This window comes from Quercus robur, chromosome 9 (genome assembly GCF_932294415.1).
Source record: "Quercus robur chromosome 9, dhQueRobu3.1, whole genome shotgun sequence".
In the NCBI taxonomy this organism is placed as follows: Eukaryota; Viridiplantae; Streptophyta; class Magnoliopsida; order Fagales; family Fagaceae; genus Quercus; species Quercus robur.
In genome coordinates this window covers 49490111-49502848 of record NC_065542.1, presented here as the reverse complement: position 1 = coordinate 49502848, position 12738 = coordinate 49490111, and the positions used below count along the sequence as shown (strand labels likewise).

The 12738-nt window shown below is 32.3% G+C and overlaps 1 protein-coding gene across 2 annotated transcripts; it reads right to left on the bottom strand.

Annotated features, from left to right (window-relative positions):
- Positions 1-6978: 6978 nt before the first annotated feature.
- LOC126698877 (cytochrome c oxidase assembly protein COX15) lies at positions 6979-11228 on the bottom strand. 2 transcript variants are annotated; one of them, XM_050396377.1, is made up of 8 exons: positions 11053-11228; positions 10599-10835; positions 10174-10481; positions 9439-9664; positions 9110-9355; positions 8889-8999; positions 7624-7755; positions 6979-7411 (listed from the first exon to the last, which is right to left on the bottom strand). In XM_050396377.1, exons 2-8 carry the CDS (start codon positions 10785-10787, stop codon positions 7241-7243), a joined length of 1383 nt encoding a protein of 460 aa, XP_050252334.1. In that variant the 5' UTR covers positions 10788-10835; positions 11053-11228; the 3' UTR covers positions 6979-7240. The 2 variants fall into 2 exon arrangements, with proteins under 2 accessions (XP_050252334.1, XP_050252335.1); XM_050396378.1 differs by having other exon boundaries at positions 10174-10478; positions 11053-11226.
- Between the last annotated feature and the right edge of the window lie 1510 nt (positions 11229-12738).

Genomic DNA, 12738 nt, shown 5'->3' with positions numbered 1-12738 from the left:
GGTTGTGGTCCTTTGTGGAAAAGTATTTTGCAGGTTTAATAAGTAACATGCTGTTTCAAGCCCAATCACTGTGTGACACTTCTTCAAGGAAAGTGATGGTATCAAGGAAAGTAAAATTCTTTAATGTTATCTTGTAGGGCTGTTTGGCATGCCAATTAAAAAAAAGAAACGAGTATTTTTAAGAATACTAGGACCCGTTTAGTACATATATTTAAACACATGTTTCTAGTTTTTAAATAACATTATATGTATTTTCACAATTTTTACTCACGTATTTCCAAAAAATACAAACAATATTACTAGAACAACATTATCAAACGGCCCCCTATTTTTACTATTAAAGTAATTCAATTATTGGAGAAAACCCTTTCCTACATTATTTTTCACAATTATTTTATTTATGTAGCAAATTATGAGTTGTCGGTTGCTTTTATATGGATCCATAACTTTCTCTTCACCACTCACATTCTACCACATTAAAGTTATGGTATAAATAGGTGTGATTCTATTTTTTTTTTTCTTTATTGTATAATTGATGTGTTATCGACAAAAAAAGAAGAAGTAATTTTGACGTTTATTTATTATTTTTTGATATTTGCTTATTATATTCATTGTGACATTCGCCTGTAAAAATATAGTAAAATAATTGTAGTGTCTTTTTGTATTTTTTAAAAGAAAATGCTATATTGGGGGGGGGGGGGGGGGGGGGGGGAAGAACTTGGGCAAGTCCCAAAGGCTCAAGCCAGAAGGAGGGGGGTACTCTTGAAGGGCGAGCCCAGCCCAAACTGCCATTACGGAGAGAGAAGTTCCCCTAACAAGAAGTTAACCATACCATACTTATAACCATGGAGATTTGAGGTGACTACTTTTCCAAAGGCTCATGATTGAGTCGATGGGCAGGATCTCCACCCCAAGGTAGCAAGGAACCCTGGGAAATGTCACCTTCTTTCCTCAACTTCAATCTATCACCTTCGAAATTCGCCCCGAGGGACACTGTATGGAAAACACAAAACCTAATGAAGCAATTACCTTTGCATTAATGAAATCCCTCACTTAATGTTAGCCACATTAAATGTTGAATGATTGGCTTGAACAGTGGAGGTACCCCAAAAATCCTCCCTCATAATCAAAAATTGATAGTGTAGAGAATGGATGGGACAAGTATCCCTCAAATCCAGCTAGGGGTAGGACAGCTGGAAGGTGAGGAGAAGATGGAAGGTGGCTATAAAAGAAGGGGAGGGACAACAAAAGGGGGTTTAGAAAAATAAAGAGAGAGAGAGGGGAGAAGCAAGAACTAGAGAGAGAAAGAAAGAGTAATGAGATTTTTTTTTCTTAATCTTTGTCATTGAATTATTCCTATACACCTTGGGAACTTTATTCCTTCATATATAAAAGCTTGATTCTTCATTTATCAATCTTAATCTTGCTGCTTGGTCTTCCCATTGTGGATTTTTCTTTTTCTTGTTTCTAGAAATTAATTGTGTAGATCAATTACCCCATCACTGTTCTCTTTGTGGGTGTTTTTGACCCCCCACACATTCGAATTCTTATCTATCCATTTAAAAGCTCTCCTTAATGTAACCTACCTTCCCATTGTAAAAGGAAAATGTTACAATTATTCTAAATTTTATTATAAAAAATTTACTAATTGATGTCTTAATGTATATGATTGACTTTGGCTTTGGCTTTTTGGCTTGATTGCCTTGCCTTGAATTCTTTTTGTCTCACATTGGAAAGATGACTTCCCTTCTTCTACCTTATAAGGCATGAACCAATGAGAAAGAGTACCACTAGTTTGGTTAACTTCTACCTTATAAGGCATGAACCAATGAGAAAGGTACCACTAGTTTGGAGGGAAGTCATCTTTCCAATGTGGGATAACCAAACTAGTGGTACTCTTTCTCATTGGTTCATGCCTTATAAGGTAGAAGGAAGGAAGTCATCTTTCCAATGTGGGACAAAAAGAATTCAAGGCAAGGCAAGGCAATCAAGCCAAAAAGCCAAAACCAAAACCAAGAATTCTTGAGTACCTACATACTTTATATATTATAAATAAATAAATAACAACATTCATTATATAAATAAATAAATAAACATAGTTGGGCTTGGTTTTGTTTACGGTCCTTGTGGATGGGGTTGTAATTGCATTGTTACCCTTGAAGACATTTGTGGGCTAAAGAATTGTCAGGTTATTTGGGTTTTAAAAAAAATATATTATGAGGTTTTTGCTTTTTAGTGTTCTCATACTCTTTAAACTTATTTTATTGAATTTTTTTTTTATAAGAAAAGAGGATTTATTTATTAACAAGTATTGTTCATTGGGAACTAGCGAAGAGTGCCTAGCTACAAAATATCACATACATATTTTTTATAAACAAGATTTGGACATTCATTATATTCTCTGAAATTGCGTTGGTGCTCATTTCCCCTCTTTGCTAGTTCATGTACCACGCCATATTCTTCATGGAAAATGTGATGTGGAAGAATGATTCATTATTGGCCAAGTAGAATCCTGCAATCCAAAATCAAAATAGAAAGTTTTGGTGCTAGAACACCATATGTCGTTAGCCAATTGAGGACAAATTGAGAGTTAATTTCTAGATTTATATGTTTATATCCTAACTCCTAAGCTATTTTTAAACCATATCTAACAACCTATATTTTTGCTATATTATTCATGGCAGTGCCTATGTGAATTGAAAAACCTTTTATCCATTTTCTTTGACTATTCCTTAATACATCTCCACCTCCTCTTTTATCAGGCTTATTTTTAAAACTACCATCTATATTTAAAGTAACAAAGTGGGATTGTGGATAAGGTCAAGATACTATTATAGTGACTTTTTTTCCTTTTGTTTTTCTATTGTATACTAATACTCTAAAGTCTAATAATAGAAACAGGAGAAAGAGAATTAGTTTTTCTGTTGCTTCGACTATATATATATAAAGAGAGAGGGTAGGAAGAACTGAAGAAGAAGAATAAAGATGAAACTAAAAACGGAAAAAACGATGAATGCACTATTGCTCAAACACATACGTAGGAAATAAGCAAGTAAATAAGCCTAATAAGGTGTCATTGTTGGAATGGATTATTGCCATTGGGAGGACAAAATAGGGTGGTAGCTTATGCGTGTATACAAACATTAATTCTTAATTATACATGTTGTGTATAAGTAAATAAGGACCTATTGGATGGATATAGCTGTTTTGATTCATGAATTGTGTGGTTGAAGGACTAGAATGTCCATCCATGTCACATCCTCTGTGAAGCTAATAAGTAATAACTATGCAAATGGACTTACAAAAAGGGGAAGAGAGCAAGCCAGCAAGAGTAGAGGAATATGATAGTTGTCCATCTTTTGTTTACATATATTATATGTATGGGACAAAATGTATTTGGGTTCTCAGGGACTGTTAATTTTGTACAAACTCTCTTATACATAAATATTAAATAATACCTCATTTTAGATTAAAAAAATAAAATGAAATGGAAGGTGGTATGTAATATGTATGCAATATCACTTGCCTTAGTCCTGGTAAAGACTCAGAATCAAGTTCCCATTAGCATTAGTAGAAAGAATTATGGGAAGGATTAAAAGTGGGAGGTGGTAGCTTCTGTCCCTTAATTAGGCTATAATGATAAAATGATTCTCAAAAAAAAAAAAAAAAAGGCTATAATGATAAGATGATTATTTTTTTTTCTTTTTTTTCTTCTCCACCAAATAAAGTAAATTGAAAATCAATTTACTTTTTCAACTCTTTTATAAAATACTAATAAAAATTTGCTATTTGACAAAATTTAAATACAGTTCATTAGATGTTATATACTTATACTTCATATTCTCTTATTCAATTTAATTATGTAAGTGCATTGACCTATAGGCCACATAGCTAAATTAATTGTTCTTAGTTAAAAAAATTGTAATTAAAATTTACGCTTTGTTCTATCCTTTTTGTTTTTTTATATTTTATTTTAAATCACTCTACTCCAAAAAGAGTTGGACGAATTTGAAGATTCGTGAGACCATAGAGTAGGAATTTTACAACAATGTTGTAGATTACAAGCATCATATGATATTGGCAAACAGGCAGATCAAAGTAGCAATAATTTAACTCTCTTTTCTATGTTTTTCTTTTTTTGACAGAAACATCTTAATTTCTTCGACCATGCGTTTAATGATTTGCTTTTGACCGTGGTGGTGGTGGTGGCCAAAGGTTGAAAGATTTGAGTTTACTCCTCATCAATGTTTGAGTTGTGTTTTTATCTGACAAAATGGGATTTATAAAAAAGGGTTAAAATCTACATAAGGTATACAACATATTCTCTCACAAATTCACAATAAGTATTTAAGCCACAGAGCTACAAAAAGGTCCGGTATGTGTACAAAATATTTACATACAAAGTGTTTTTTTGTTTTATATATATTTGAAAGTTGAGACTAGGTAGTAGGTACTGCATAAATATCATCAATAACACTTAAACACATTGACATCCACAAGAATTATGGGTAAACAGGAATTATGGAATGTTACAAGAGCAATTTCAATTTGACTACTAATTTATTTATTTTTTTTTGGGAGAATCAATATGACTATATTTTCACATGAATGAGCTCAAAAAAATGGTTGTGAATGTTTATTACTATTTGTATTTGGGGAAGATCAATCCAAGATATAGTCTAGAAATGCATTTAGTATATATTAGAAGCAAGAGACAGAAGTGACAATTTTGAACAACGTTGCTAACCCAATCATTGGATATTTGGATATATTAAAGAGGCAAGGGACAAAGGTGTTTTGTTTTTTTAGTAACAATAATTCCAATTAAGACAAGAAAGCCATCCGATAAAATTTTTGGGAGTCTCTAAGGGATGATCATAAGATCAACCACTTATATATTTTTTTTCTCAACCTAATATTCCATAAAAAAAAAAATGCCATTTGTTACTTCTTTAATTAATATGATTTTTTTTCTATTAATATTATTGCCATCATCATCTACCTTTTTTTTTTGTTTCTCAAGTTAAATTAACTCAATCTTTTTTATCGGTGTATTAATTACTCTCCTCTAAAAATGAATAAACCATCTCAAATAACTCTCTCCCATCTTTTATTAATGTGGATCATCACCCTTATCTTTAAACAAATAACTTGATTTCAAATCCTGTATTTCAGTGTATTTTCATTCATCTATCTTAGTGTGTGTTTGGTTCTAATTAAAAAGCCAACTTATTTTACTATTCAGCTTATTTTTGCTACTATTTATGGGTCTCACTGCACTTTTTGGTATTATTCATGAGTCTTACTGATTTCAGCTAACTTTTACTTTTATCTATAGTAATTTCAGCAAAAAATTTTCAGATTCAGCAAAATAAGCGGATTTTAAATAGACCCTTAACATGTTCATTTTAGTTACACTCATTTTACAAATATGTTACTTCTAAACAACTCAATCTTTTTTCTTTCTTTTTTTAAGAAGATAAACAACTCAAAATTAGTACAATAAAGCATATCTAGTTTTATAGTAATCTTATAAAAATTTTCCTTTAATATTCTATGATTACATAATATTTTTTTCCAACCTAATAAAAAAAAATTTCCGCCCAAAATAGTGGTATAGTGTTATTTTACAACTAAATTTGCTAACAATAAGAACACTAGTATTAGGTGTGCACCAAACACAAAAATTCATCTTCATGAGATGTGTGAAATGCCAAATAAATTTGACATTTGCTACAATAGTGTTCTAATAATAGAAGTGTACGGACAAGTGTGCTATTAATATTTTGGGTATATTTTATTCATTCTCTCTCTCTCTAATGACTGTTGGGTCTTGGGAAACCAAAAAGAAATAATAAAAAAAGAATTAAAATAAAATGGTAAAAAAAATAGAAGATGTATTGTAAAGTAGCATATTAAAATAAATAAAATAACTTTTAATTGTCAAAATTGCATTTTTTTAGAACACTTGATGCTAGTGCTCTAATATATTTTCCTTTTACACACATTATACACATTGAAAACATGAGTTGAACTCATGATATGAGCTTTTGAAGGTGTGAATTTAACTCATGTATTTAAATAGTGGTATATTTTTTATAATTTAATTTCAAAATACAGTATTTTTTCATAAATTGTTTAGGTAAGACAAATTTTTGCCAATTGTCTCGGGCCTTTTGAATTCCTTGTGCAGCTAATACCTTGTTTCCTTCATTTTATCTTAGATGGGGATGAATAAATTCTACATTTCTACCCTCGGAATTTTGTTTAGTGCCGTAAAGGTTGTCTTTTAGTAATTGATTTTATTGTTCTTTTAGTGAAAAGATATTAGTTTCCAAGAAAAATTAATAATAAAAAAAAAATTCCTATCAAAAATAATAATAATAATAATAATAATTTCTAGGATTTTTGGCTAGTTGTTGATTTTAATGCTATATTGTTGTAGACCCTATTGGGTATGGGGTTTGTAGCAACTGAAATTATCTTGTGAGATGTGGGGGGTTGGTCTCATGAAGCCGTCTCCTAAGATACCACATCGACAATGACAGCCTCCCAGGCTTGGTATGGTGATGGTGGAGAGACTCTTTCTGACAGAGGATAAAGCCCACCCATAATGCCAGTGCTTGGTATGGTGGAGAGGCCATACTGTAAGAGGAAAGTCATTCCATTCTTGTGCTCATTAATGAAGATGCGCCTATGCCAGGGAAAGCCCTTCCATGTTGGTGCCCAATAATGAAGATACCTATGCCAAATCGTGCCAGGTTCGAATAATGGTAAACTTATCCCTTGCCGAGCCGACGCAATATATAGAATCTATAAACAACCCTCCCTTTCTCAGTTGATGGGGAGTCACATCCCTTCCCATTGTAAGTAAACAAAACCTCCCTCTTTTCAATTCCACTAGTGATATTAACTGCAAGCATTGTTTAAAGTTACCTGTATTATAGATGAGTTCTAAACCTGAAGATCCTCATGAAGTTACCTAAACATGATGCTATAGAAAAATGGAATATGTATGACTGTTGAACTTTGGATTACAAATTGTATTGTTGTTACTTGATAAGGCTGCAAATTAGCAATGGCTAGATGCATTACCACTAAAGACAAAATGAACTCCTGAACTAGAAACTCAAATTGATATACAACAAGAGGAAAAAAAGAAAAAAAGAAAAAAGAATTGTTACTTCCAATTGATATAATCATCAATCCTTATTGGAAAAAAAATGTACCCAAAAAATATCTAGGTTGTCTTTGCGACTTGAGGCAGAGATTTGAGAAGGGACATTGATGGCCTCCGCACAGTGTGGTTGAGTAGGATCATGAATGTCAAAAGAGTTAAGGCTCCAGCCTGATGTGCAGTGCCAAGTGAAACAGGTACATATGACAGAAGTGTTGAGATCCCTAATGTAACCTGTAATTATTACAGAGTTATCAACATGTTTAATACTCTGATTCTGAAAGAGCCTGTTACTATTATAACATTAATCCCCCACATGGTCCTACTCATGAAAAAATGGATTTAGAAAACTGCAACTCTTTTATCCTTTTTTGATAGAAAAATGTAAACCATGACTAGATAAAAGAGAGCAAAAAAGTAAGAAAGGAAAATAGGCAAACAATTACCTGGAGAGCAGCCATGCCAATGGTGCTTCCAATCAAAGATTTAACTGCAGGGTGTATATCCAACTTCCTTGTTGACCACCATAAAGTACCAATTGAAATTAGGGTTGCAGTTGCAAGGATTCGGTGGTCTAGCTGTCAATAAAAAAGTACAACATATCAAAAATTTTCCTATGAATTATAACACCAAGGCATTTCATTAAGGCTTGAAGGAGCTTATTCAATATAAGATTCAGAAATTCTACAATTTCAAAACACATAATTATTTATACTTGTGTTTAGTCATTAACTCTGCAAACAACAGCACTATTATTAAGCTTATTAACTCCGCATACAAGGCCATCATTTTGTGGCTTCAATACAGTCCATAAGAAAATCACTTAAGATATCAATGCAAAGTTATAAATACTGCCTTGTGGTCATTTTGGTTTGCTAGTGCTGTAACAAAATATTTTGGTTTCCATGAATTTCAGAGTACCGTATATATAATACATGTACTTTCATAAACACAAAACCAGCATTTTGATAACTAAAAAATGTTCTAATTCACTCACAAAAGGATTATCATTTTTAATTTCAAATTAGATTTTAATATCAAAACATAAAAATGATTCACATATATGCAGGTTAAGGACTGCTAACTGTAATTGAACCCTACACTCAAAATACAGATATTGAATCATGTTGTCAACAAACACAGATGGCCAAGTTGATTGTACCATAATGTTGGCCAGTATTCACATATGTGCTGGTAAAGGAATGCTATAATGTGATTGAACCCTAAGCTCAAAATACAGATATTGGATTACTTTGTCAACGAACACAGATAGCCAAGTTGATTGTACTACTGGGCTGACCAGCATTTTGAGCAAGACAGAATTGGTAGCCAGTACAGAAAATTTTGGCCACCTGGCTGATACAAAATGGTATTCATAACTTTGGATCAATGTATTTTCTCCAAGAATTTATTCTCTCTCATGAAATTTCCTCAAACCTAAAATGTCTCCTCAAAGGATGATATTCAGGAAAAAAACTAAAGAAGAGGAGCAAAAGATTTAATAATATTCTCATTCAGCAACATTTGCTCTACAAATAAAAACCTTACACAACATTTTCTTCTCAATTCTTAATTTTTCTTTATTTCAATCTTTCCCAATTTCAAAAGGCAACATGGCATTAGCACGTAGCAGTTGAAGCAACCATCCAGAAAACAACAAAATTCAAACTGTTGAAGAAGTTAAAATATAGTCTCAGCTGAGAATTAATACCTGCACAGTTGAGGTATTCTCAAAGAAATTTCGAATTAGTGGTTTCATGTCAAGGACATCTTCTGGTATCCATGTATCACCCATCTTTGGAAAAGTATTATATGCATGACCCTGACAAATTTTGTACAAGAGCTTGATCATAATTTGCAAACAAAGCAAACCATCTAGTAGTTCATCATGTAAGAAGAGAAGCAAGACAAGAATAAAACACAGTTACGTACAGCATCATTTCCAGCAACAAATGCTCCAGAGACAGCAGTGATGGCAACAAGAATGCCAACAGGAAGGGCAAGTCTCTTTACTTTGGCCGCTCCACGAACCCAAGCTACTGATTCAGCAGGTGGCTCGGGCATAACAACAGAAAGAGCAGTCCAGAAAAGGCCACAGTAAATTGCAAATGCTGAGGTAAGATGAGCTGCAAGACGGTAAGGGCTTACTCTTGGCTGAGCATATTCAGATGCTGGCTCCTATTGAGAGAGGATATCTTTAGGAACTTTACGATTTTAAGAATTTTGTAAGCAAGCTGACAGAAAAATTATGCTATTCTAACCTCCAAACCACTTTTAACCATCCACCAGCCAATTAAACCCTGCCCAGCACCAAGGGCAAAAAGAGCAGAGAGTCTCAGTCCAAGTCCTAAGGTAATGTATCCCTTACGAAGGAAATATGAAAAAGGCAAAGCAAACATCACACCTAGTGCCCTTCCCCACATACGATGTGCGTATTCCATCCAATATATAAATTTGAAGTCTTCAATACTCATCCCTTTGTTTATACTGCATAAGGTCCAAAACCAAGTAAATATCACTAAATCCAAAAGACTTACCAACCAAATTCTTAAAAAAAAAATTAAAAAAAAAAGGTCCAAAAGATTGTAACATTACTATATACACAGAAATTATCCAAGATAAAGATAGAACTACAGAGTGATATGATTATTAGAACCTTAATCAACAATAAATAATCATCCTTTAGATCACAGTATCTTCTTATTTCTTTTTCCCCATAAAATAGTAGTTAACAATGTACTGCAAATCTATAACCAAGCATTCAAAAGAGTCTGGAAGACTTTGACTACAAATTCTATATATAAAATTTTCGGGCCAAGGGGAGGGGGGGAAGGGGAGATTTTGAACTATTAACCAACATTTCATGTAAGATGGTCTCATCCAATTGTGCTACAATTGGGTTGAGCATATAAATACATAAATTCTAAGTTGAGCTAAAAAAGTATAATGCTTACAAAAACATATATATAGATAATGTTGGTTGTGCTTGTAGTTACCGCTTATACTCAGGGGATTGCTTATATTTGTCAAACTCGCGCAACCATTCCTCCTCGGATAGGGGAGGGAGGGAACCAGTAAATTTCCAATCAGTCATGGAAAGGCCAGAGCGTGTAAGTCTGGTAACACCACCAAGTAGCACCATACTGAACACCCATGCAGCAGACCCAAAAAGCCAAATCCCCACCATTTTGCGGGCACGGGAACCTCCATTTACTAGCACCAGCTTCAATCCCTCCTCATTCTTTGCCATGCCAATCCCCGCGGTGCTCGACATTTTTCTAAAGGACCCCACATAATCACCCTGCTAAAATTATATTTGCAAACATGTTTATTATTATTTTTGGTATGGGATTTGATAGATCCAATCAAAAAACTAATTTTCCCAAAAAGAATAACAACAACAGCAGCAAAAGTTAAAGACCTTTGGCCAAGGTTTGAAGCATGATGTCCTCTTTGCAATTTGGGAAGCAAAGAATCTGAATCCAATGGGTTGCTCGGGCAAGACAGCAGAAAACGTTGTTGTTGTCGTTGTTGTTGCTGTTTTCCTAAGATTGTATGTCCCCCCATTCGGAGCTTTGATCCTCTTCAGAAATGCCAACCTACTAAACATGTTTGGAAATATGTCTGTTCCTGACTCTGAGGGTTTAGCAAGGTTTTTCTGCTACCCCCAAAAAAAAAAAAAAAAAAAAAAAAAAATTTAGAGCAAAAACCTAAATATAGTATCAACCCATGAACCATTTTTAGACCCTGATGTGTAAACTGATTATTATTATTATTATTTTTATTTTTTTCTGATGACTAATACTGAGTTTTATTGATCAACAAAAGATAAAAATGAAGCCCAATGAATGAACTGAAATGGAATTTCTACTTACCTCACCAAAGCTGGATGGTCACGTGAATTTAAAAATGGGTTGAGAGAGAGAGAGAGAGAGAGTATAGTTGGTGACTGAGAAGTGAGAGGAGAGAGTCCTGAGATGGTGGCTGAGCAGTGAGCAGCAAGGAGAGAGAGAGAGAGAGAGAGAGAGAGAGGTTTTAGAAATTTGGGTCCAAATGGTTTAGAAGTGAGTTATTGGGCCTTTTGGTCCTATTGGTTGGGCTGGTGGGTTAAGGTAAGGAGAAGTGGGTCGCCTTTCTCTACATTATAAATGAAAGAAAAATATTTCACTTTGATTTAATACTTGGCATGCATTAGAATATATAATTACTAGGTTATTTTGTGCGAGCAATAATGCTATTTTTTTAAATTTTTTTTTTTTTAGTATTATAATGGTTAAAAATGATACATAAATAATATATAAATAACTGTGTATTTTTTTAAAAAAAAAAAGGTAAGGTAATGTCGAATAATTTTTTTTTTAGAATAACGTGGAATAATGTTTAAAAATTAGATAAAAATAGCGTTCTAAGTTTTAGGCCGAATGGAGAATATAAAGGAAAAAGTCTAAAAACTTAGGAACAATAAATTACTCTTTTAACTAATTTGTGTTTTCTAATTTAAAATTAAGTATTTAACTAAAAGATAAAGGTATTTTAAAGAATTTAAGAATTTGTGTGAGGATATTTTAGTATGTAAAATGTTGAAAATCAAGAATCATGTTATTAATAATATAGATTTTGTAATGTTCTATAACATATAATTTGATTTTTGAAATTTGTTCACTCCAAAAAGCAACAAATTTTCATTTTTTATCTTTCTATCTCTACAAATATATCATTTTATTATTTTAGGAGTGTTTGATTGATATTAATCTTTTTAAGTGATTCATATTCTTCTAACTTCTATTAAAATGTGTTATATATGCCTAATGTACAACTATACTTTATAAGTTTCAAATTTATTATTCAAAATTTTTACTCTTTTAAGGAGATTATCATCAAGATAATTAAAACTCATCACAAAATTAAAAATTTTTTAACCAAAATTAAAATGAAACCTTATAGATTGTGTTTTGATATAAACTCAAATTTCTATTTCCAAAATAATTGAGAATCTTATCAACGATTTTTAATTAATATCCATGGTAATTAAACTACATCGATTTTGGGATCAAACAATAAATAATAATTAAATCAATGGAAATAACTCTATCTATGAGGAATTGCTGGAGTAAAGTAATATAATACTATAGATCTTTTACTATGGTGCAATTGATGAAATAATGTAATCTACTACTCTGAATCAGAGAAATTCAAATTAATAATACTTTGGATTTGAACTTTTTTTTTTTTTTTTTTTTGCTTCCTATGTTCCTTTATTTGCTATGTTTTTTATGTTTAAAAACACAAAGAGGTGTTAACCAATTGAACTAAAGTCTCTTGGCTCTTATCAAAACATGTTAGTTATTGTTATTATGATGATGATCACACAACCGTAAGCTTTAAGCAAAGTTGAAAACACCCTCTTTCTCATATATATATATATATATATATATTTGATCAATAAAAAATGTGTAGGGGGGCAAACAACGTGACAATCCTACCTGAATGTGACTATAGTGGCACTCTTATTGCGCAATTTTATTTTATGTCATTATAAATGCTGCCCAGTTGCAACATTG

Bases quoted from the DNA above. Each gene is read 5' to 3' on its own strand.
- LOC126698877 (XM_050396377.1), bottom strand. From the start codon at position 10,787: ATGTTTAGTAGGTTGGCATTTCTGAAGAGGATCAAAGCTCCGAATGGG. The intron at 9,356-9,438 runs GTTAGAATAGCA...CTCTCTCAATAG, and splicing joins TGGTTAAAAGTGGTTTGGAG to GAGCCAGCATCTGAATATGC. The intron at 9,000-9,109 runs GTACGTAACTGT...AAAATTTGTCAG, and splicing joins TTGTTGCTGGAAATGATGCT to GGTCATGCATATAATACTTT.